The sequence below is a fragment of the Chiloscyllium punctatum genome, chromosome 1, assembly GCF_047496795.1.
Source record: "Chiloscyllium punctatum isolate Juve2018m chromosome 1, sChiPun1.3, whole genome shotgun sequence".
NCBI classification, from domain to species: Eukaryota; Metazoa; Chordata; class Chondrichthyes; order Orectolobiformes; family Hemiscylliidae; genus Chiloscyllium; species Chiloscyllium punctatum.
The window spans coordinates 27,398,646-27,420,368 of NC_092739.1; the positions used below are offsets into that span (position 1 = coordinate 27,398,646).

The window sequence follows — 21,723 nt, forward strand, 5'->3', positions numbered from 1 at the left end:
AGACAGTTTCAAAACAATTTAAATATGCAATAAAAGAAGATGACGACTGATTTATCCTTGCTGCAAATATCTCTTTCATGTAACATTTGCAAATGTGTTTGGATTGCAGATTCATATTTGAGTTTCTCCATGAGGTTACCTTAGCATGTATGTATTAAACATACTGTTATAAAATCTGAAGTGCTATGTTCACACTACTTGTATGGTGGGTAGTTTAAGATTTGGATCCAGACAAGTTAATTGGAACAATATCGTGTCAGCAATGAAAAACAGTATACTATCTTAGTGATTGCTGATACTCTTGTGTAGTAACCACCAACTCAAATGCAATTTTGAAATGTCAGCTTATATTCCAAACTAGTTTTGTGGATTTTGCTCTTGCACATAATAGGTGGAGCAGTGCAAAATGTGTAAAGATTAGAGTGGGGCTGGAAAAGTATAGCAGGTCAGGCAGCGTCTGAGGAATGGGAAAATCCTAATGAAGGGCTTTTGTCCAAAACGTTGATTTTCCTTCTCCTCGGATGCTGCCTGACCTGCTAAACATTTCCAGCGCCACTCTAATCTTTACTCTAATCTGTAGCATCTGCAGTACCCACTTTTGCCTAGTGTAAAATGTATAGCCAGTCTAGCTTGAAGCTGAGACGTGAGTCAAGTTGAACGAGTCAAAAGTTCTGACAATAAGGAAAGCAGGTTCTTCCATGGGATGAAGGCAGCAAAGTTGTTGCTGTAATCAAGAGAGATTCTGCCATGGAATGAATGGTAGGAATATCTGAACAACTGGGTTTGGTGGTTCAAGCATCAGATTCTTACCAACAATTGGAAAAATTGCTACTGAATACTTCAGTCCAGACAGAAGTCTCAGGTGAGAGCTAGGAAATTTAGAGAGGATTCCTCCACAAAGCGCTCTGCCTCTGTGAAATAACTTCTGGGCCATTACAGTCTAATCCTGGGTCATACCGGACCCATTCCCAGTCCTCCTGGGAAGTATCAGTAACAAGGTTTACATGAGAAAAGACCATCAACAACCTTTGCTATCATTTGTAATTAATAATGAAAGTGGAGTGGCTAGAAGTAATTCTGGTGGGGCAAGCAAGAGAGACGATACTTTGGGCAGAGGTTACTTTGGGCATTAGAATCTACTATCTGAATTTTCAGTCATTATCTATCACAAACTGCTTTTGTATCAGATGGTAATACCAAGTAAGAATTTTGCTCAAGGTGTGCTGAAGGGGAAAAGTGAATCGCGTTGTGATACTAATTATTTATATTGATATGGTGCATAACAAAGCAGGGCTACAATCCGTGTTAAGCCTAATTTCATGCATGTTCCTGGCTCCAAGTTTCTGAAGAAGTCAGCATGCGCAAGACATGGGTCCAGTTCTGGTTGCAAAAGGTATGATTATTACACGCCCATTTTGCATATTGAGGAAGAAGAGGCATTGTTATATCTTGTATGATGTATCGACATGGGAATTCCAGAACAGGTTATTGGTTATCATCACTCATAGGAACTTGAAGCTCTCAACCTCCAGGAGAAAGTCAGGACTACAGATGCTGGAGATTAGAGATGAGAGTGTGGTGCTGGAAAAGCACAGCAGGTTAGGCAGCAGCCAAGGAGCAGGAGAATCAACATTACGGGCAAGAACTCTTCATCAGGAATGAGGCTTGTGAGCCAAGGGGGTAGAGAGGTAGAGAGATAAATGAGAGGACAGTGGGGCTGGGGGAAAAGGTAGCTGAGAGTGTGATAGGTAAATGCAAGTTGGGGTAATGATAGGGTGGAGCAGAACGAAGGGAAGGAAGATGGATAGGTAAGACAGATCATGAGGGTGATGCCAAGTTGGAAGGTTGAACCTGGGATAAGGTGGCTGGAGGGGGAATGAGGAAACTAGTGATGTCCACATTGATGTCGTATGGTTGGAGGGTCCCCAGGCAGAAGATGAGGCATTCTTCCTCCTGGCGTCAGGTGGTTAGGGTTTGGTGATGGAGGAGGGCCAGGACGTGCATGTACTTGGCGGAGTGGGAGGGGGAATTGAAGTGTTCAGACATGGGGCAGTGGGGTTGGTTGGTGCAGATGTGCCATGTTCTCTGATCTCAAGACCCCTTCTTAAAATGAAGCACAGGCACCACTGGAAGTTGAAGCTATGACCTCCTGTTTACTAGGGAAGCACTTTAACCAAAGCTGAAAATGTGTTGCTGGAAAAGATTTCTCCAGTTTCCTCATTTCCCCTCCCCCCACCTTGTCTCAGTCAAATCCCTCAAACTCAGCACCGCCTTCCTAACCTGCAATCTTCTTCCTGACATCTCCGCCCCCACCCCACTCCAGCCTATCACCCTCACCTTGACCTCCTTCCACCTATCGCATTCCCAATGCCCCTCCCCCAAGTCCCTCCTCCCTACCTTTTATCTTAGCCTGCTGGACACACTTTCCTCATTCCTGAAGAAGGGCTGATGCCCGAAACGTCGATTCTCCTGTTCCTTGGATGCTGCCTGACCTGCGCTTTTCCAGCAACACATTTTCAGCTCTGATCTCCAGCATCTGCAGTCCTCACTTTCTCCTCAAGCACTTTAACCAACTAAGCCTCTGTGTGATAGTGGTTTTGCTCCTTTTCCTATACCCAGATTTGCTACAACAGCAACTGAGTGACTTTCCCAACACCAAAATCACCATGACTTTCTTTTTGTTTCATCTTCTAAACATTAACCACCATCCAGTTAAATACCCCTTAGATATTTACAAGCAAAACCCATTATTGGCATGTGAACCATGTAATGTAAAGGAGAGGGGTGGGGGGGGGGGTGTTTGGAAGAGCAGGAAGGGACCAATTCAAAATGGAGGTGGCTGGGGGAACTAAAGCACTGTATCCCCCGCAGTCCCATCTTTCTGTAAAGGCAGTGAGAGCACTGAGAGAAAGCACATGCTCCCTCTCGAAGGACACCCAGGCACATACGCAACCATGGAAGAGGGGCAGGCAGTCTACAGAGATGACTCTGTCCACATCCTGCTGCTTGGATCTGTTCATAGCCGAGATTCCCTGATTCGCCCACACTCCTACGCACAAAATGCCCAAAGATCAGGAGTGTAGGGCTGAAGTGCAGCCAAAAACGTAGCAAATGATTTTTCAAATCACTAAAACCTGGGTCTGCGTTATACAAGGTTCAGGTGATGAGTTCCAGTTGGACCGCTGACTGTTACCAAGGAAGCTCATTCTCAGTGAGTTCCATGGGGAGATCAGTGATTCCCATGCACATTATTATCACAGGCTACTTATCTTCTTGCTGATATTTACAGTTCGATCATCAATTTAACTTGCCATTGGATGACAGATATTGAGTATAAAGTTCTATCCATATGCATATGTTTGGTGGGTGTTAGTCAAAACTGGTATTATTTACTTTAAAAGATGATAAATTTCATAAGAGAAGGTTTTGCCTTTTATGATGTGCATCTTTGCTTGCCTCATTACCTGTATTTTATTGTACAGCTACTGATCCAAAAACCTTTTCAGAAAGTATTTTTCAGGCTGGTTGTGTTTTTGACATTTCTGATTTTCCTTAAGTATCCATTTAAATTGTTGCTTTTCCAACAGGAGCATTGCAGCTACAGACCATGAACCAACAGATGCACGGAAATCTTTCCCATGTTTTGATGAACCGAACAAGAAAGCGACATACACCATCTCTATAATACATAACAATGCATATCAAGCACTTTCAAACATGCCAGTTGAGGTAATTGTATGACAATTCAAAAATTAAATTGATGTAGCAATTGATAAAATATATGAAAATGAATGTATGGGAAAATTGAGAGCATGTTTCTTCTTTTTTCACTATCCCGCAGTTCAGTTTGTAGATAATCTAGAATCTGCAGCCTGCCTTTGCTAAAATGGTTTTCTATTTAATGTACTTCAACCTTTTGAGCCCACTGTTCAGATATTGGGAAGTATCAAAAATGGAATGTTTTTGTAGTAACTTGTAAATCCCTAGATTGTCTCCTTGGGATAAGGGAAGGAAGCTTTAAAAGTTCTGGTCTTGATCTGTCAGTAATAATTAGTGTTATTTCTCTGTTTTATAATTTTCACACTTTAAATTGTGACATCAGTTATACATTGAGAGAAATATGAATATATTGTATTAGTACTATGACAATTGTGAAGGCACTAAAACAAACCGAAGTACAGGTATGTTATGGTACATGGGGGTTTCTTTGTCTTCCAGAAAGTGGAACCCCTGGGTGATGGCCTGGTTAAAACCATATTTGCAAAATCTGTTCCAATGAGTACCTATTTGGTCTGTTTCGCAGTTCATCAGTTTGTGCCTGAAGAAAGGACGTCATCAAGAGGAATCCCTGTGAGTTGTTTAATATCTTGAGAACAAGCGAGTATTTGTATGCCAAAGTAAATTTGATTATTTTGATGTTGCAAAACAATGAACTTGCCTTGTGTTCATAAGGTATATTGTTTCATGTGGTAATCATTGCAAGCTACTTAAAAGAAGAATGAGTAATTGATAGTGCAACTGGCAGAAGTGAATTGCAATGACAGTGGATGTAACTTCGACTTTGTGCAATCATGTGAAATGGACAGTACTGCTCCAGAACCAAATTGTGCCTACTGTGTTGCTTGGTCAGAATCACCAATTGGTTCAGTGCCATAAAAACTTGATCTCTGATGTTTCAACAGAATTCACTCTCACTGAGACACCAATATAGGTGTTAACTTTATTAAAGCTGCTAGGTGCAATAATAATATGCAGAGTTTAGCCAGACACAACAACACAAAATCTGGAACAAACTTTTGATAATCTTGACTTAGCTGGTTTTAGCAGCTGGGACCCTGACATTAGTGTTTGCACACCAGCTCAGGTTGCTGCTCCTGGTTACTGTTTGGAGATTGGGGAAATGTACAGGAGTTTGTATGTTTCAAGGTGACCAGATCAGGTTCAGCTGGAATATTTCTATAGTCAACTAATCTTTTATACAATCTGGTTTATCAATTTCTCTGAGGAGTGACAAAATGGCACCTGAGAAGCCTTGGTTCAAGAGAGAAGCTTCAGGAGAGGAAGGGAAAAAGTGAAGACTTAAAACGTAATAGACCTCATTGCATGCCTGAGATTAGATTGCTATAAGAGAAGGGAACATCACTACATTGAAGTAATAAGGACACAAAGGTTTTCTTAGAGAATCAAGTGAATTTAGTAACATTTATATATTTGCTTAAGTTTACTTTTTTGTATGTTTATCTTTCAGCTGAGAATTTATGTTCAGCCTGAACAGAACAAAACAGCAGTTTACGCAGCAGATACAATGAAAAATATATTTGACTACTTTGAGCAATATTTTAACATGAGTTACTCACTTCCTAAATTAGGTACTGTTCATATCTGTTTCTTTCTTGTATATCACAAATGTATATTGCAACATGATAAAAAAAACAAAATGTAATGATTGATCTGTGGTTTTTGTCAGTAATTTATCAACCACACTCATTGCAAATTTGGATTATCTTTTCATCCATCCCCATATAATTTTTTATTTAATTTACATCTATCTATTATTCCTCTGAATGGGAGAAGGAAGTGGTGGAAGGAGGACTCTCAGATTAATTAAGCTGCATTTTCTGAAGCCATCAATCTTACCCAATAAGTAAATTGTAATGTGTGCATCCAGGATGAAGAATTTTAGCTATGATGATAGATTGACGAAGTTTGGGACTTCTTATTTTCCTTGAGATTTTCCTAATGGTTTTCAAAATCAGGAGTGGGCTGGACTGAAGGAAGAAGCTATTCCTGTTCATGAAAGAAAAAAGAACGAGAGAACACAGATTTAAAGTGATGCACAAATGAAGCAAGGATGATGTGAGAAAAAGCATTTTTCACACAGCAAGTAGTTAGGGTATGGAATGTACTGCCTGGAAGTGTAATGGAGACCAGTTCAGTTGACACATTCAAATGGCATTGAGTGATTATTTGGATAGTAGTGATGTGCGAGGACATGGGGGAAAAAGCAGGAAACTGGCACTAGGTGATAGAATTGATGCAGGTAGGATGGGCCAAATGTACTTCTTCTGTGCCAAAACAACTTTTGTGATGCGATTTTATCACTGGTGGGGAAGTTGGGAGACTGCTGCCCACCAGAAACCCAATTGAACCATTTGCGTGGCAAATTGCCTTTGAAGGCATTTTGCCTCTGTCTGAGTGAGGACAAAGGAAGGGGGAATGCCATCCTACAAGGAGACCAACAAAGAAAACTTTCCAAACTTTGTGTGCTCTGGTGTAGGTGGGTCTGGGATCTTGCTTTCTGGGCATCTTCATGGGCAATTTTAGCATGGCCAATCCACCCAACTCCTCTTTCTTTCCCCCCCCCCCCCCCCCCCCACACCACTCCTCCATCCCGACCAAGCAAACCGTGGCATAGGCTGACCCCAGGTCGATACGCTACTGGTGTAGTATGGTTTTGTCCTATCTCCCAGTCACTGAGGCCCAATGGTCTGGCATCCTGTCCATTTCCTTCCCACTGCCAGGAGACCTGTGTATTGCAGCTCCTTCTTATTTTATCTGCTTCCAACCTCACCTTTGTTGCCTCCACTTTGGAGTTGGCAATGTTAAATCTACAGTCTGAATGACGTAACTGAATTTATCTGTTAAAGTTCTTCAGCTAGCCAGTCAGTCATTGGATTAAATAGTCATTAATCAATCAAAGTTGCTTGTCACTCTCCATTGTCTCTCAGTGAGAAGTGCCTTTGTGTGTTAAAATTTCTTAGACTTGACAATAGTATTTGGTTGCAAATAACTTTGCAGCATTAGTTACAAATATATTGAGTTCGATTGAGTCTTGACATGCTCAGTATTTGAAGTAATATTTATCCAGAATAACAATGTTTACTCATTTTCATTTTGGGCAGAAAATGTAATGTTTATTAATTGGGATGGTACCGTGGTGAGCACTGCTGCCTCGCACTACTAGGGATCCAGGTGCGCTTCCACCCTCCGGCGACTGACTGTGCGGAGTTTGCACATTCTCCCTGTGTCTGCATGGGTTTCCTCCCAGTGCTGTGGTTTCCTCCCACAGTCCAAAGATGTGCAGGTCAGGTTGATTGGCTATGCTAAATTGTCCATAATGTCCAGGGATGTGCAGGCGAGCTGGATTATACATGGGAAATGCAGGGTTACAGGGATACAGTGGGTCTGGTGGGATGCTCTTCGGAGGGGTGGTGTGGACTCGATGGGCCAGGCAGCCTGCTTCCACACTGCAGGGTTTCTATGAATTTCAATGAATTTTTTTAATACTTGCCTCTTTGCACTGTATAAGAAAATCTAAGATCTTTGTACAGTTTTAATCATTCAAAGTAATCTTTTAAAAGGAATTGCTTTTCAGTTTCATAACTGAACAAATATCACAAATATATTTAGTAAGAACCAAATTATATGATGCTCACCAGAGGTGAATGCCACACAGACACTCTAACACAGATTGTCTTCAGTTGCAGTGGCTTTTGTCATCATTAGCTAATCAAGGAATAGATGTAATTTGGTTTATTTCATGAAACAATGTCGATCTCCAACAAGGAAGGCATAACTTAAATATGGATTTGGGTCCAGGGTATTAATTTCTTAATATTCAAATGAGCAGGACATCTAATTGTTATGTTATTTTCAGTAACTTGGAGATGGTGAGGACTGCAGATGCTGGAAAGTCAGAATTGATAAAGTGCAGAGCTGGAAAAAGCACAGCAGGTCAAGCAGCATCAGGAGCAGGGAAAGTCATAAAAGGTTCCAAACTGAAACTTCAACTCTCCTGCTCCTCTGATGCTGCTTGACCTGTTGTGCTTTTTCTAGCTCTATAAGTTATTGACAATGTTATTTTAATTCCTGCCAACTTCAATCTTCCAAAAGGTATCTACATGTTAAATAAATACTTAAACTATTTAAAACAGGTGAGAAATTGGGCTCATACATTCCTGTGGAGCTCCAAAATAGCATTTGGGCTTGCATGGGCATAAAGGACAAAATATGCCATACACCTTATTGGTCCGGGGGCTGCTTTTCGTAGCGCAGGTCTGCCATATGTTTACAGACCAAGGCAGTTCATGTCGTTGATTTGACACAAGCAGTGCCATTTGTTTCCCAACCAATGCCCTCTCTTAATTGTCTCTCTTTACCTGACAGCTGCTGAATGCAATTTCATGGCAACAGTAAGAACCAGCGCCGCTCTCCCCACCCTCCCGCCACCCCCCCACCCTCACAAACGCAACTCACCTAACTCATCTACCAGTGTAGAGAGATACACAGAATAAGGCCCTTTAGCCTATCAAATCTGCACCAAATTAAAATAGACACCTCACTACTTTAATTCCATTTTCCAGCATGTGGCCATGCTTATGGGATCAACTGCTTAGAGGAAAATAAATTTGCCAAATCAAATGTACCAATGAGGTTATGCCAAATTAAGTACAAAATGCAACTTTTCACCCCAGTGCCTGTTTTGTATGTGCCATTACTTGTCCTAGTGCTACAATGGAGTACCAATGGCAGCAGCATCATTGGTTAGGAGGCTGTTGACTTTCTTTGAAGGAGTCCACAGATGATCCTGGGCAATTATCAAAAAACCTGGACTCGTGGCCCAGCTTCAGTTCATAACATGAATGTGCAGTGTGTGCTGACCAATGAACTGTGGCTTGGGCTCAGGGTATTGGTGGGGGCGGGGTGGGAGGGGTTTGGCAAGGAGATTTGTGTGAGAGGACGTAATCTTTGTATGTCATGATTTGGCCCATATCACATTGTCTGACATTTCCATATTGTAAGGATGGGCTGTAGGCTTGACACACAGTTTGATGCCATGATATTGCAGGACCTCACCTTGCTCTTTAGCATTCTGTGTAGCTTTTTTGGAATGCTCCCAATGTGTCAGATATTTTGTTGTGAACATCTGTTTACTGAGATAAGTCTACAGCCAGGCCTTCTCAACACGATATCATCCAAAGTCATCTGCAGTCCCCTCCACTGAGTGTCAACAGCCCATGTATAATCATGTTTTCCAGTGATTGGCATCGTTACTATCCCCATCTACTGCTCTGGCCACACCACAACTGTCTCAAGTTTATCCTTAAGACCATTGCTCTCAACTTTTTTAAGTCGAGAGATCCCTATCTGGTTGTGTGTCACATACTCCTTCTATTTGGCTGCTTGGATATCATGGTTTATTTCTGAAGCTATATGTGCAAGCTGAGAGATATAGGTGTGATAGGTGAAACATATGAATGTTTAGCTATGAAACCTGATTGGTAGAGGTTGTTAAAAGGTGAAAAATGGAGATGTAATTTGAGCAGTGTCTGTGGCCAGTCATTCAGTTGGCAGAATGTGGTTTTGAAAGTTACATTTGCTGACTTTGACCACTCTTGTGAGGTCATTGAATATTTTCTGAGTCTGAATTCAGTGGTCAAAGATTGACTCCAATTGACCTCTCTTGCTATCTGCTCCCACTGCCTTCTGACCTTGTGCTGGAGGAACTCCTCCTTCCTGTGGATTATTAGAATCTCCATCAAAACTGGATTTTTTAAAAAAAGGAATTTAAATTTCCCGTTCTCAAATTAAATAGATAGTAAAAAATTTATTTTAAGTTATGAAATATGATTTAGGGGAGGTGATACCCCAATGGTACTATCGCTAGATGATTCATCCAGAAGCTCAGCTAATGTTCAGGACACCCAGACTCAAAACCTGCCACAGCAGATGTTGGAATTTGAATTCAATTTTTAAAAATCTGGAATAAAGAACCTAATGATGCCATGAACCTATTGTCAGTTGTAAGAAAAACCCATCCGGCTCCCTAATGACCTTCAGAGATGGAAATCTGCCAACCTGACCTGTTCCAGGCTAAATGTGACTTCAGACCCACAGCAAAGTGGTTAACTCTCAAACTCTGAAATGGCCTAGAAAGCCATTCAGTTGTACCAATTGCTATGAAGTTTCAACAAAGAATTGAAACTTGATGGACCACCTTGCATCGACCTAACCCCTGGAAAAGACAACACAGAAACAGCTTTATCGACCCTGCAAAGTTCTCCTTATTAACATCCACTGGCTAGTGCAAAAATTGAGAGCTTTCTTACAAGCTAAGCAAACAAGTGTATGACATAGTCATACTTCGGGAATCCTATCTCCCAAAAATGTTCCAGATACCAACACTACCATCCCTGGGTATGTCACACTGGCAGGGTAGACCCTGCAATGGTGGCAGTGCAGTGGTAGTTAAACTTGGAACAAGTTGACTCTGGATCCCATGAATTCTCATGGCTTCAGGTTAAACATGGGTAAGGAATTCCCCCTGCTGATTACCATATACCATCCTCCTTTGGTTGATGAATCTGTACTCCTCCATGTTGAACAACACTTGGAGGAAGCACAGAGGCTGGCAAGGGCACAGAATATATTCTGGGTGGGGGATTTCAATGTCCACTACCAAGAGTGGCTCGGCAGAGGAATTACTGATTGAGCTGGTTGGGTCCTAAAAGACATAGCTGCTAGCCTGGGTTTGTGGCAGGTGGTGAGGGAACCCACAAGAGGGAAAACATACTTTGCCTCATCCTTACCAATTTGCTAGCTCTAGATGCATTTGATCATGACATTATCAGCAAGACCAAGCACCATACAGTCCTTGTGTTGAGTTAAAAATCACACAACACCAGGTTATAGTCCAACAGGTTTATTCGGAAGCACTAGCTTTCGGAGACTGCTCCTTCAACAAGTGGTTGTGGAGTATAAGATTGTAAGACACAGATTTTATAGCAAAAGTTTACAGTGTGATGTAACTGAAATTATGTATTGAAAAAGACCTTGATTGTTTGTTAAGTCTCTCATTGTTAGAATGACCAATATTGGTTTCAGTACTTTCATATGTAACTCTTAAAAAACATTTTGCGAGTTACGTTCTCAAATGAATTTTAACAATTGGTGTCATGTCAGCCCAGATAAACATGGGTAAGGAATTCCCCCTGCTGATTACCACATACCATCCTCCTTCGGTTGATGAATCTGTACTCCTCCATGTTGAACAACACTTGGAGGAAGCACAGAGGCTGGCAAGGGCACAGAATATATTCTGGGTGGGGGATTTCAACGTCCACTACCAAGAGTACCATGTCAGCCCATTGAAGGTGTGAGGTGCCCTGTGTTCGACCGACTGTGCCACAATAGTCGGACTGATGCTAATCTAAAAAACAGATTTACTGAATCTTACATGGATTCATGCAGTTTTTGAGCAAAGTAAAACATAATTCTGCAAGTACAAATTCACCTCACAAACTTATATGTGTATGTGTGCATGTGGGTGTGTGTGTGTGGGGTGGTGGAGGGGGAAGTTATGAGTGTCTGTGAGAGAGTGTGTGAGTGTAAAGGGGTTTAAGTCTGTGAGAGGTGTGTGTGTGTGTGTGGGTGTGGTGCAGTGCGTGAACCCAAGGTCTCGGTTGAGGCCAACCCCATGGGTACTGAACTTGGCTATCTGCCTCTGCTTGGCCAATTTTTGTTGTTGCCTGTCCCAAAGTCTGCTTTGAGGGATGGTCACCTGAAGGTTCGAGGTCGAATGTTCTGGACCGCTGAAATGCTCACCGACTGGGAGGGAACACTCCTGTCTGTTGATTATTGTGTGGTATCCATTCATCCGTTGCCTTAGCCTCTGTTTGGTCTTGCTGATGTACCACGCCTCAGGGCATTCTTGCCTGCAGCGTATGAGATAGACAACATTGACTGAGTCGGATGATTACCTGCCACGTACATGGTGGGAGGTGTCCTCACACGTAATGGTGGTATCTGTTTCGACATTCTGACATGTCTTGCAGCATCTATCGTGACAAGATTGTACGGTATTGTCCTGAAAGCCAGGCAGTTTGCTATGAGCAATGATCTGTTTGAGGTTTGGTGGCAGTTTAAAGGTGAGATGTGAAGGTGTGGGGAAGGTCTTGACGATATGCTTATCCTCATCGATAATGTGTTGCAGGCTATGAAGAACATGGCATAGTTTTTCAGCTCCTGGGAAGTACTGGACAATGAAGGGTACCATATTACAAGTGATTTACATATGAAAGAACTGAAACCAACATTGTCATCCTAACAGATGAGAGACTTAACAAACAATCAAGGTCTTTTTCAATATTTAATTTCAGTTACATCACACTGTAAACTTTTGCTATAAATTCTGTGTCTTACAATCTTATACTCCACAACCACCTGATGAAGCAGCAGCTCTCTGAAAGCTAGTGCTTTCGAATAAACCTGTTGGACTGTAACCTGGTGTTATGTGATTTTTAACTTAGTACACCCCAGTCCAACACTGGCATCTCCAAATCATGACTTGTGTTATGAGGCACTGTCACTGTGCTAAATGGGACAGATTTGGAAAGGATGTAGCAACTCAACTGGGCACCGTGGACCATCAACACCAGCAGATTATACTTCAGCACATTCTGCAACCTCATGGCCCAGCAAATTCCTCACTCAACCATTACCATTAAGCTAGGGGATCAACCCTGGTTCAATAGATAGGGCAGGAGGCATGCCAGGAGCAGTACCAGGCTTATCTGAAGATGAAATGTCAACCTGGTGAAGCCACCAAACAGGATTACTTGCATGCCAAACAGCATAAGCAACAAATGATACAGATCTAAGTCATCGCAAAACCAACAGATCATACCTAAGTTCTGCAGTCCTGCCACATCAAATCAAGACGGTAGTGGACAATTCAACAACTCATTGCAGGAGAAGGTTCCACAAATATCCCCTTTCTCAATGATGGAAGAGCCCAGCATATCAGTGCAAAAGATAAAGCTGAAGCTTTCGTAGGAATCTTCAGCCAGAAGTTCCGAGTGGATAATCTATCTCCCAGCCTCCTCCAGTGATCCCCAAACTTGTGAATACCAGTCTTTAGCCAATTTGATGCATTCCACGTGATTTCAAGAAATGGTTGGAGGCACAGGATGCTGCAAAGGCAATGGGCTTGACAACATTTCAGCAATAGTACTGGATACTTATGCTCTTGAACTTGCCACTCCATTAGCCAAGCTGTTCTAGTACAGTTACAACACTGACCAATAATGTGGAAAATTGCTCCGGGATGCCCTGTGCACAAGAAGCAGAACACATCCAATGTGGCCAATGACCCCTTCAGCCAATCAGTCTACTCTCAATCATCATACAGTGATGGAAGTTCTCATCAACAGTGCTATCAAGCAGTGCCTGCTCAGCAACGCCCAGTTTGGGTTCCGCAGGGATCACTCAGCTCCTGTTCGCATTACAGCCTTGAATCAAAAAAGCTCTGAATTCAAGAGGTGAACTGAGAGTGACAGCCCTTGACATCCAGGCAACATTTCATGATTGTGATATCAAGGAGCCCGAGTAAAACTAGAATCACTGAGTATCGGGGGCAAACTCTCTGCTGGTTAGAGTCATAGGAAGGTGGTTATGGTTATTGGAGGTCACCCATTCCAGCTCCAGGACATCTCTACAGGAGTTTCTCAGGATAGTGTCCGAGGCCCAGCCATCTTCAGCTGCTTCATCAATGACCTTCACTCCATCACGAGATCAGAAGTGGGGATGTTCACTAATGATTGCACAATGTTTGGCACCATTCTTGACTCCTCAGGCACTAAAGCAGTCCATGTTCAAATGCAACAAGGGGTGAATAATTATCTAGGCCTGGGCTGATAAGTGACAAGTATCATTCGCACCACATAAATGCCAGGCTATATCCATCACCAATAAGAAACAATCTAATCCTTTACATTCAATGAGGTTACTTCACTGAATCCCCCACTATCAACATCCTTGGGTCACCATTGACCAGAAATAGTAGACTCTCCAAATAAACACTGGCAACAAGAGCAGGTCAAAGACTAGGAATGCTATGGTGAGTAACTCCCCAAAGCCTGTCCATCATCAACAATGTACAAGTCAGGAGTGTGATGGAATGCTCCCCACTTGCCTGGATGGGTGCAGCTCCAACAACACTCAAGAAGCTTAGAGGATAAAGCAGCCCATTTGATTGGCATAACATCTAAAGCATCCACACTCTCTGCAAATGATGCCTTATGTCAGCAGTGTGTGATATCTACAAGATACAATGCAGAAATTCATCAACTATCCTTAGATAGCACCTTCCAAACCCAGTCACTTCTATCTAGATGGGCAAGGGAACCCCACTACTTGCAAGTTTCCCTCCAAGCCACTCATCATGCTGACTTGGGTCAAAATAATGGAACTCCCTCCATAAGGGCATTGTGGGTCTCCCTACAGCACATGGACTGCAGCGGTTCAAGAAGGCAGCACACCACTATTTCATCAAGGGCAACCAGGAGTGGGTAATAAATGCAGGCCAGCCAGTAATGCCTTCATCACATGAGCGAAAGAATTAAAAGAAATCAGCAAAACGAGCATTGCTAACTTAACACTTTATCTCTCAAGCATTCTTACTAGAAACTGCCATTCCAAACACCAAATTCATCATTCTACTTCTAATTTCAACTGAGAACCTTTTTCTACATTATTTTAATGAGGAGTTATGCAGTTCTTCTGAAAATAATACACATCACAGTCTCAAAAGAATCAATCTGATTCTCCGCAGTTTCCTTTCTGGTAATTCCAAAATGTCTCTATGTGACAATTCCATCTCTGCTCTCTTCCACTGGTTTTATCAGGTAGACCTCGCAGTCCTTAATTCATCATGAGATTGGACATTTTATTTGACCAGGCATGCCACTAGTGATCCCTGTGCAGTATCCCATAGAAATATTGCTAGTGCTTCCAAATTTGACAATGATACAAAACTTGGTGGAGACATAAGTTCAAAGGAGGATACAAAGAGATTTCATGAGGACCTGGACAGGTTAAGTGTATGAGCTAGAAAATTTCAAAGTGAATGAGCGTGAAGATTTCCAGTTTGATAGAGAAAAAGAAAAGAGGATATTTTTAAATGCTGAGGGGTTGGGAAGTTTGGGTGTTCATAGAGACCCAGACATTGTTCACGAGTCATTAAGAGTTAACATATGAGTGACGCCCATAATTCAGAATGCAAATAGTATGTCAGTGTTAAATGCAAGGATATTGAGACCAGGAGTGAAGATGTCATGTTGCAGTCGTGTAGGGCTTTGTGAGATAACTCCTGGAGTATTGTGTACAGTTTTTGTCCCCTTGCCTAAGGTAACCTATGCCTGCTATAAAGGGAGTGCAAACTAATCCTGGGGATGGTGGGATTGTCTTAAGTGCAGAGATATGAGAGACTGTGTCTGCATTCTAAAGAGTTCTGAAGAATGAGGTGATCTCATTGAAATCTGCAAATATTTCGCAGGATGTGGTAAGATATTTCCCTGGCTGATAAGTCAATAAGCAGGAGATATCATCCCAGAATGAAGGAAAGGCCATTTAAGACTGAGATGAGGAGGAAATTCTTCACTGTGTTAACTGTTTGGAATTTTCTCTCTCCAATGACTTTTGGTGATCACTGAGCATGTTCATAACAGAAACCAATTGAATTGTGGAGACTAATGACATTATGGGATACAAAGTAAAAACAAAATACTGCAGATGCTGGAGACCTGAAATACAACAGCAAATGCTGGAGAAGCACAATCACATTGCACTCAAAGACAATTATGTTTGTTTCACTGCAGGTTCTGCAGACCACCTGAGGTTCTTTTTCGATATCAGCCTCATAATGGGGTCTGAAAATATTACTGTAGGGAGTTGCAAGATGGCTATAGGAAGAACAAGGTCAACTTGTAACATTAGGCATACTCCACATTGCCAATTTAATGTCGGTCATTTAAATTTATGAATCACTTTAATACCAAAACAGTTCCTGGCTGATCTAGCTGAGCAGTCCTTGATAACTCTAGTTCAGTAAAGAAAGGTCATAGGACACTCTCCTTTTCTTTTTAATATCTGATGTATTGTGCATGCTGTTCACTCCACTAACATCTTCATTTCTTAGCCAAACTCTGCTGCCTCAAGCACGCAGCTGATTGTGCGACCTTACAAAAGTTGAGAGCGTATATGAGAACCAATGGTCATGTTCTGGTTGTACAGGATATTGGTTATTCCACTTTTGAAATTTGGGTGCGGTTCTGGTCTCCCTCCTATAGGAAGGATGTTGTGAAACTTGACAGGGTTCAGAAAAGATTTACAAGCATGTTGCCAGGAATGGCAGGTTTGAGCTACAGGAAGATGCTGAATAGGCTGTTTTCCCTGGAGCATTGGAAGCTGAGGGGTGACTTTATCAAAGTTTATGAAATCATAAGGGACATGGATAATGTGAATAACCAAGTTCTTTTCTGGGGGAACCCAGAGCTAGAGTGCATAGGTTTAAGGTGAGAGTGGAAAGATTGAAAATGTACCTAAGGGGCAACTTTTTCTGGCAGAGGGTGGTGCGTGTATGGAATGAGCTGCTCGAGGAAGTGGTGGTAGCTGGTACAATTACAATATTTAAAAGGCATTTGGATGGGTATAAAAACAAGAAGGGTTTAGAGGGATATGGACCAAGTGCTGGCAAATGAAACTAGATTAATTTAGGATATCTGGTCAGCATGGACTGAAGAGTCTGTTTCCATGCTGTATAACTCTATAACTCAATGACTCCTTGAATGCAACTGCTCAGCCTGAGACAATTAAGTCTCCTTCATTTGTAGAATAAATGTCATAATTTGTTTCCTCTATCTCAGTGTTTTTAGAAAGGCTTTGAAATATACAGGAATCAATGCATTAACCAGATTCGCTTCAGTAAATCACAGTCATAAAAATTAGTATTTAATATTATTTACACAATAAATATCTGCCATCTAATCATTAAATGCTACTTTTTTATGACTGTGTTTTATAGCATATGATAATCTGCAAATGATAGAAGAATACTGGTGCAGTCAACTGCATGCAGTCTTGTGGTTATTTACTCAGTGATTCTAAAAGATTAACATGAGCACACTGTTTGTATTTCTGTGAAATGAATCTTATTGATACTGTTGGCTACATTGCAGATATGATTGCCATCCCAGACTTTGGTACCGGTGCAATGGAAAACTGGGGACTGATCACCTACAGAGAGACTAACTTGCTGTTTGATAAAAAAGAATCTTCCTCCTACAATAAGCAACGTGTGGCTTCAGTTATTGCCCATGAACTTGTTCACCAGGTACTGTAAGAATGCAACATTAAGTGCTCAGAAATGCCAGTTTGTATATTATTGACTTTAGGTTGAGCTGCAGATAATGAGACTTGTGCTCAATCTTAATTATCTCCCTAGCTTCCTATTGTTTTATCCAGCGATGAATTGGAAGTTGCTATGTTTCAACTAAACAGAATTTAAGGGATTAGAAATAGTGACATTCATAGGATTTTAATAGAGATTATAAAAAGGAAAAAAAAACAGAGGGATCTAACTAAATAAATACTCGTTGGATTAAAAATATCAGAGTCATAGAGATGTACAGCACAGAAACAGACCTTTCTGTCCAACTTGTCCATGCCAACCAAATATCTTAAATTAATGTAGTCCCATTTGCCAGCGTTTGGTCCATGTCCCTCTAGACCCTTTCTATTCATATACACATCCAGCTTTCTTTTAAATGTTGTAATTGTACTGACCTGCACCACTTCCTCTGGCAGCTCATTCCATATATTCGTGAACAGGTTGCCCCTTAGGTCTCTTTTAAATCTTTTCCCTCTCACCTTAAATCTATGCCCTCTAGGTTTGGACTCACCCCACCCTGGGGAACCGATCTTGGCTATTCACCTTATCCATGCCTCATGATTTCATAAATTTCTCTTGACTAATGTGCCGCCATGTCATCCACAAATATTTCTTTTTGAGTCTGCATTCCATGAGGTTGAGTAGTAGAAATGTGTTTCTGTGCTAAAAAAATGCAAGTTATCTCAAATGGCAAAGGGGTCTTTTACAGTTTTAATCTATCTTAATTTGAAGGCCATCCATTAACATGTGTAAATCTCTAAATTCTTGTGAATGTTTAGAATATGCACAAATATCTGGTTTCTGTCAAAACTATATTGCAGGTATTCATTGCTTCCAAAAGCAATGGGGATGAATAAAAAGGACAAAGTAAACCTATTTAGTTGTATATTAGGAACCTTAGTTATGAATTCTAAGTTGAATTTTGATTGCAGGCCATCCAGGTTTTCCATGTGGAAATGCCATAAAATCATCAGTTGCAGGAAGGTGAGGTTGAAATCATACATGTAATTGGCAAAACACTCAGGAGGTTTGCTTCCAGATGTTTCACTTAGTTACCTTTTTAATTGATGTCAAGTGCCTTAAAATCAACGGTAATTAGTGTACAATGAACATTGTTTCTACTTGTAGTGGTTTGGAAATATTGTGACTATGGATTGGTGGGATGACTTATGGCTGAATGAAGGATTTGCCAGTTTCTTTGAGAACATTGGAGTAAATGCCACTGAACCTAATTGGTTTATGGTAAGTAAATTTTCCACATTGTTCCTGAGCAGACCTCAAAATATATGGAATTGGCAGATCAATCTGGCAGTGAAATCACCCCAAGTGTACCCACTTATACAGATGACCAAGGCAAGAAAAGTCACCCCCATAAATAGAATGGAAAGAAATGGAAGAAACTTGAGTTCATGGTGACCTTATCAGCAGCAAGTGTGGGAGAGAACCAGCCGGTGATTGGATGAACATCGTGCATGGCAGCACTTACCAAGGCCAATGGAAGTAGGGATGGGATGGGAACTGAGGCTGATAGACAGCACACAGGATTGGAGGTCTAGGTATAGAGAAGTGGGGCAGAGAGCCTGATTGACAAGGCTGAGAACTAGGGAGGAAGTGTATATTCAAGTAGGAGAGAGGAAATTCTTTTGAGGGGGAGGTCAGGGTTTAGAGAGGGTCTACAATGGGGGAAGAGGAGCTGAAATAGGAGAGAAGGTCAGCAAATGGCAGAAAGAATCTGATTCAGGGACTAGAAGGGTGCAAAAGAAAGAAAAAAAGTAAGAAATGCCCATCTCAACTTGGAAGAGGAAGACTGAAGTAATAGATTCCTTGCAAGTTAATATGGAGTCTGTAGAAATTTAGGAACTGCTATATGGATTAGGGTTGGTGGGGAGAGGAATGCATTGGATAAAATTGTAATGACAGCCATGTCTAATTTCATGTAGAACAAATATATTCTTAAAGATTTGCATTTGTGCTGCCACATCTCAAAGTGCCTCACAAGTTAAAACTGAGGTCATTTGCATGTTTGATTGTTGTTAGACAAACTCACAAATGTTTATCTGAGACCTCATCAGTTTGGGGTGTTTTTTTGTGTGTATAGAAGTGGGTCAACTTTTCTTTTACAAAAAAAAATTTGTAGCTGACTTCTGCCAATTTGAGCACTATGGTGTACAGAAAATCAATGTTTTCCTTGTTTGTTATGGCTTTAAGTTAAATGAATTTGTGATGATTATAGGAGATTATTCTAATTCTGCTGCCATAAATCCAAATTCCCAGGAGATTGTCACACCTAAAAAGGAATTGTGTGAGATTGTAAAGAAGTGCTGAAATGTATAAAAATGGTCTGTGAGTAATATCAAGTGGATCCCTCAACAAAAATTGAGCCAGGTTCTGAAAGTACTTCATTGATATCAGCGTAGACCTACTGAACAATAGGCCTCCTGTAATGCACTGGTGGTGCCCCTACCTCTGAGCTGAAAGGCCTGGGTTCAAATCCAATTGGTTGTAAATGTGTCATAACATGTCTGAATAGGTTAATTGAAACTATCTATAAATGGGCTGAACATGTTCTATGGAGATTCCTTTCTCTGCTGCTATTATTGAAGTACAGACAGTTCCCGGGTTGTGAACAGTTCAGTTCTGAAATCTGTATGCAAGTCAGAACACAAAGCAAGGCAATATATAGGAGCCTTTCTAATTACAGGAAGTGTCCATATTTTGAGTCTTTAAAATTGCACTCCTGTATAAGATCAAAATTGTAAGTATTCATGGTCAGGTGTAAATTATGTAAATTGGGAATGTTTTTATTACCTTTCCAATGAAAGCAGTGATTATTGTCTGTTATTTTCTAAATGTTCATAAGTTTTTCTTTATAACACATTGGCAGGTATGTGCCTCACTAGTCCTGCCAAAGAGAGACTTGCAGTACAATGATTCATGATTGGTTTGGTCACTAATCGCTGATATGTTTTGCAGATGGATCAGATCCTTATAAATGATGTTTTGAGTGTAATGGCTGATGATGCTTTGTTATCATCTCATCCCATCATTGTTAATGTATCAACGCCAGCAGAAATTACTTCTGTGTTTGATGGCATATCATATAGTAAGGTAAGAATTGTGAATTTATTATAAAGGTAATACATAAGTTATTTGCACTGTAAGGATGTTGTGATATTTTGCAAAACCCTGTGCATACTGAATGGGCTGAATTTTGTCCAAAAATACTTTGGGATGCTCCTCACACTCTTCCTGGCAGTAGCTGAATTTCCAGCCAACGACTGGGCCTGGCCTTCCATCTGACGTCACTGAAGATGTCATTAGTTGTGCGTTTCATACTTTTAAAAAATTTTGTAGAAGATGCACTGGTGCCAGTTGCCCAACTGCAAAGTGGAGAGAACACAGCGAGAGTGGGATTGTTTGCTGTGACTGATGGGATCTGTAACTGCAAGTTATAAATTTAGAGGGCAACAGAGACTACAAATGCAACTAGCTGCGTCATGCTTTCAAGAGCTGGTATAGGCACGATAGGTCGAATGGTCTCCTTCTGTACTCTAAATTCTGTGATGGACAATAAGCTGCACTGAACTCCCAAGGAGAAAGGCACATGGATGCCATTGAAAGGGAATGCAGTTTAACAGCGAGTCTGCTACAAATCAGAATTTATTGGTGGTAAATTTTGAATTCACTTATGGGATGAGGGCATCACTGACTGACCAACATCTATTATTCATCCCTAGTTGCCCTTGAAAAGGTGGTGATGAGCTGCCTTCTTGAACTGCTGCAGCCACCACATAAATTTGATTATGTGACAATCAATTGTGAAATGACTGCCCTCCATATCTTAGAACCCCCATTTTAGTGAATTGCTCTCCACAGACTTGAGTTTTTACAGACCTTGAAAGCGTGCAAAAATGATTTACAATGTTGCCAGAGTTGGAGGATTCAAGTTACAGGGAGAGGCTGAATAGGCTGGGCCTGTTTTCCCTGGAATTTCAGAGGCTGAGGGGTGGCCTTAGAGGTTTATAAAATTATGAGGGGCATGGATATGATTAATAGACAGGGTCTTTTGCCTGGGGTGGGGGTATCCAGAACTAGAGGACATAGGTTTAAGGTGAGAGGGGAAAGAATTAAGAGACCTAAGGAGCAACTTTTTCATGCAGAGAGTGGTACGTGTATGGAATGAGATGCCAGAGGAGCTGGTTGAGGCTGGTACAATTACAACATTTTAGGGGTGGTAAGGCAGGCACCAGCTCAGTGTAATGGATTTGTGCAGAACCAGTGTCTCTAAAGAGTCTGCTTATAAAGACTGGCTCTGGCATATATGGCATGCTGGAGGAAGGGGTGAGGTGAATGGGATAGAATTCGGTGCTGCCGCCCAGGAATGGAGACGTGAAAGTGATTGTGATGCTCAGCAATTTCACTGGAGAATTGTTTCATGGATTGGTTGGGGTAACTTCTGGGATCTCACATCTGTGGTCCATCTTTGCACAATACGA

General features: G+C 41.3%; 1 protein-coding gene across 1 annotated transcript in view; it reads left to right on the forward strand.

Moving 5' to 3' along the window:
• The window catches only part of enpep (glutamyl aminopeptidase), a 70,339-nt gene that overhangs the window by 24,397 nt on the left and 24,219 nt on the right, over nt 1-21,723 (forward strand). Inside the window, exons 2-7 of the mRNA XM_072582578.1 lie at nt 3,588-3,729; nt 4,219-4,350; nt 5,249-5,369; nt 17,016-17,170; nt 18,356-18,469; nt 20,201-20,335. Of these exons, the coding sequence (XP_072438679.1) occupies nt 3,588-3,729; nt 4,219-4,350; nt 5,249-5,369; nt 17,016-17,170; nt 18,356-18,469; nt 20,201-20,335 (799 nt within the window). The remainder of the gene's footprint in view (nt 1-3,587; nt 3,730-4,218; nt 4,351-5,248; nt 5,370-17,015; nt 17,171-18,355; nt 18,470-20,200; nt 20,336-21,723) is intronic.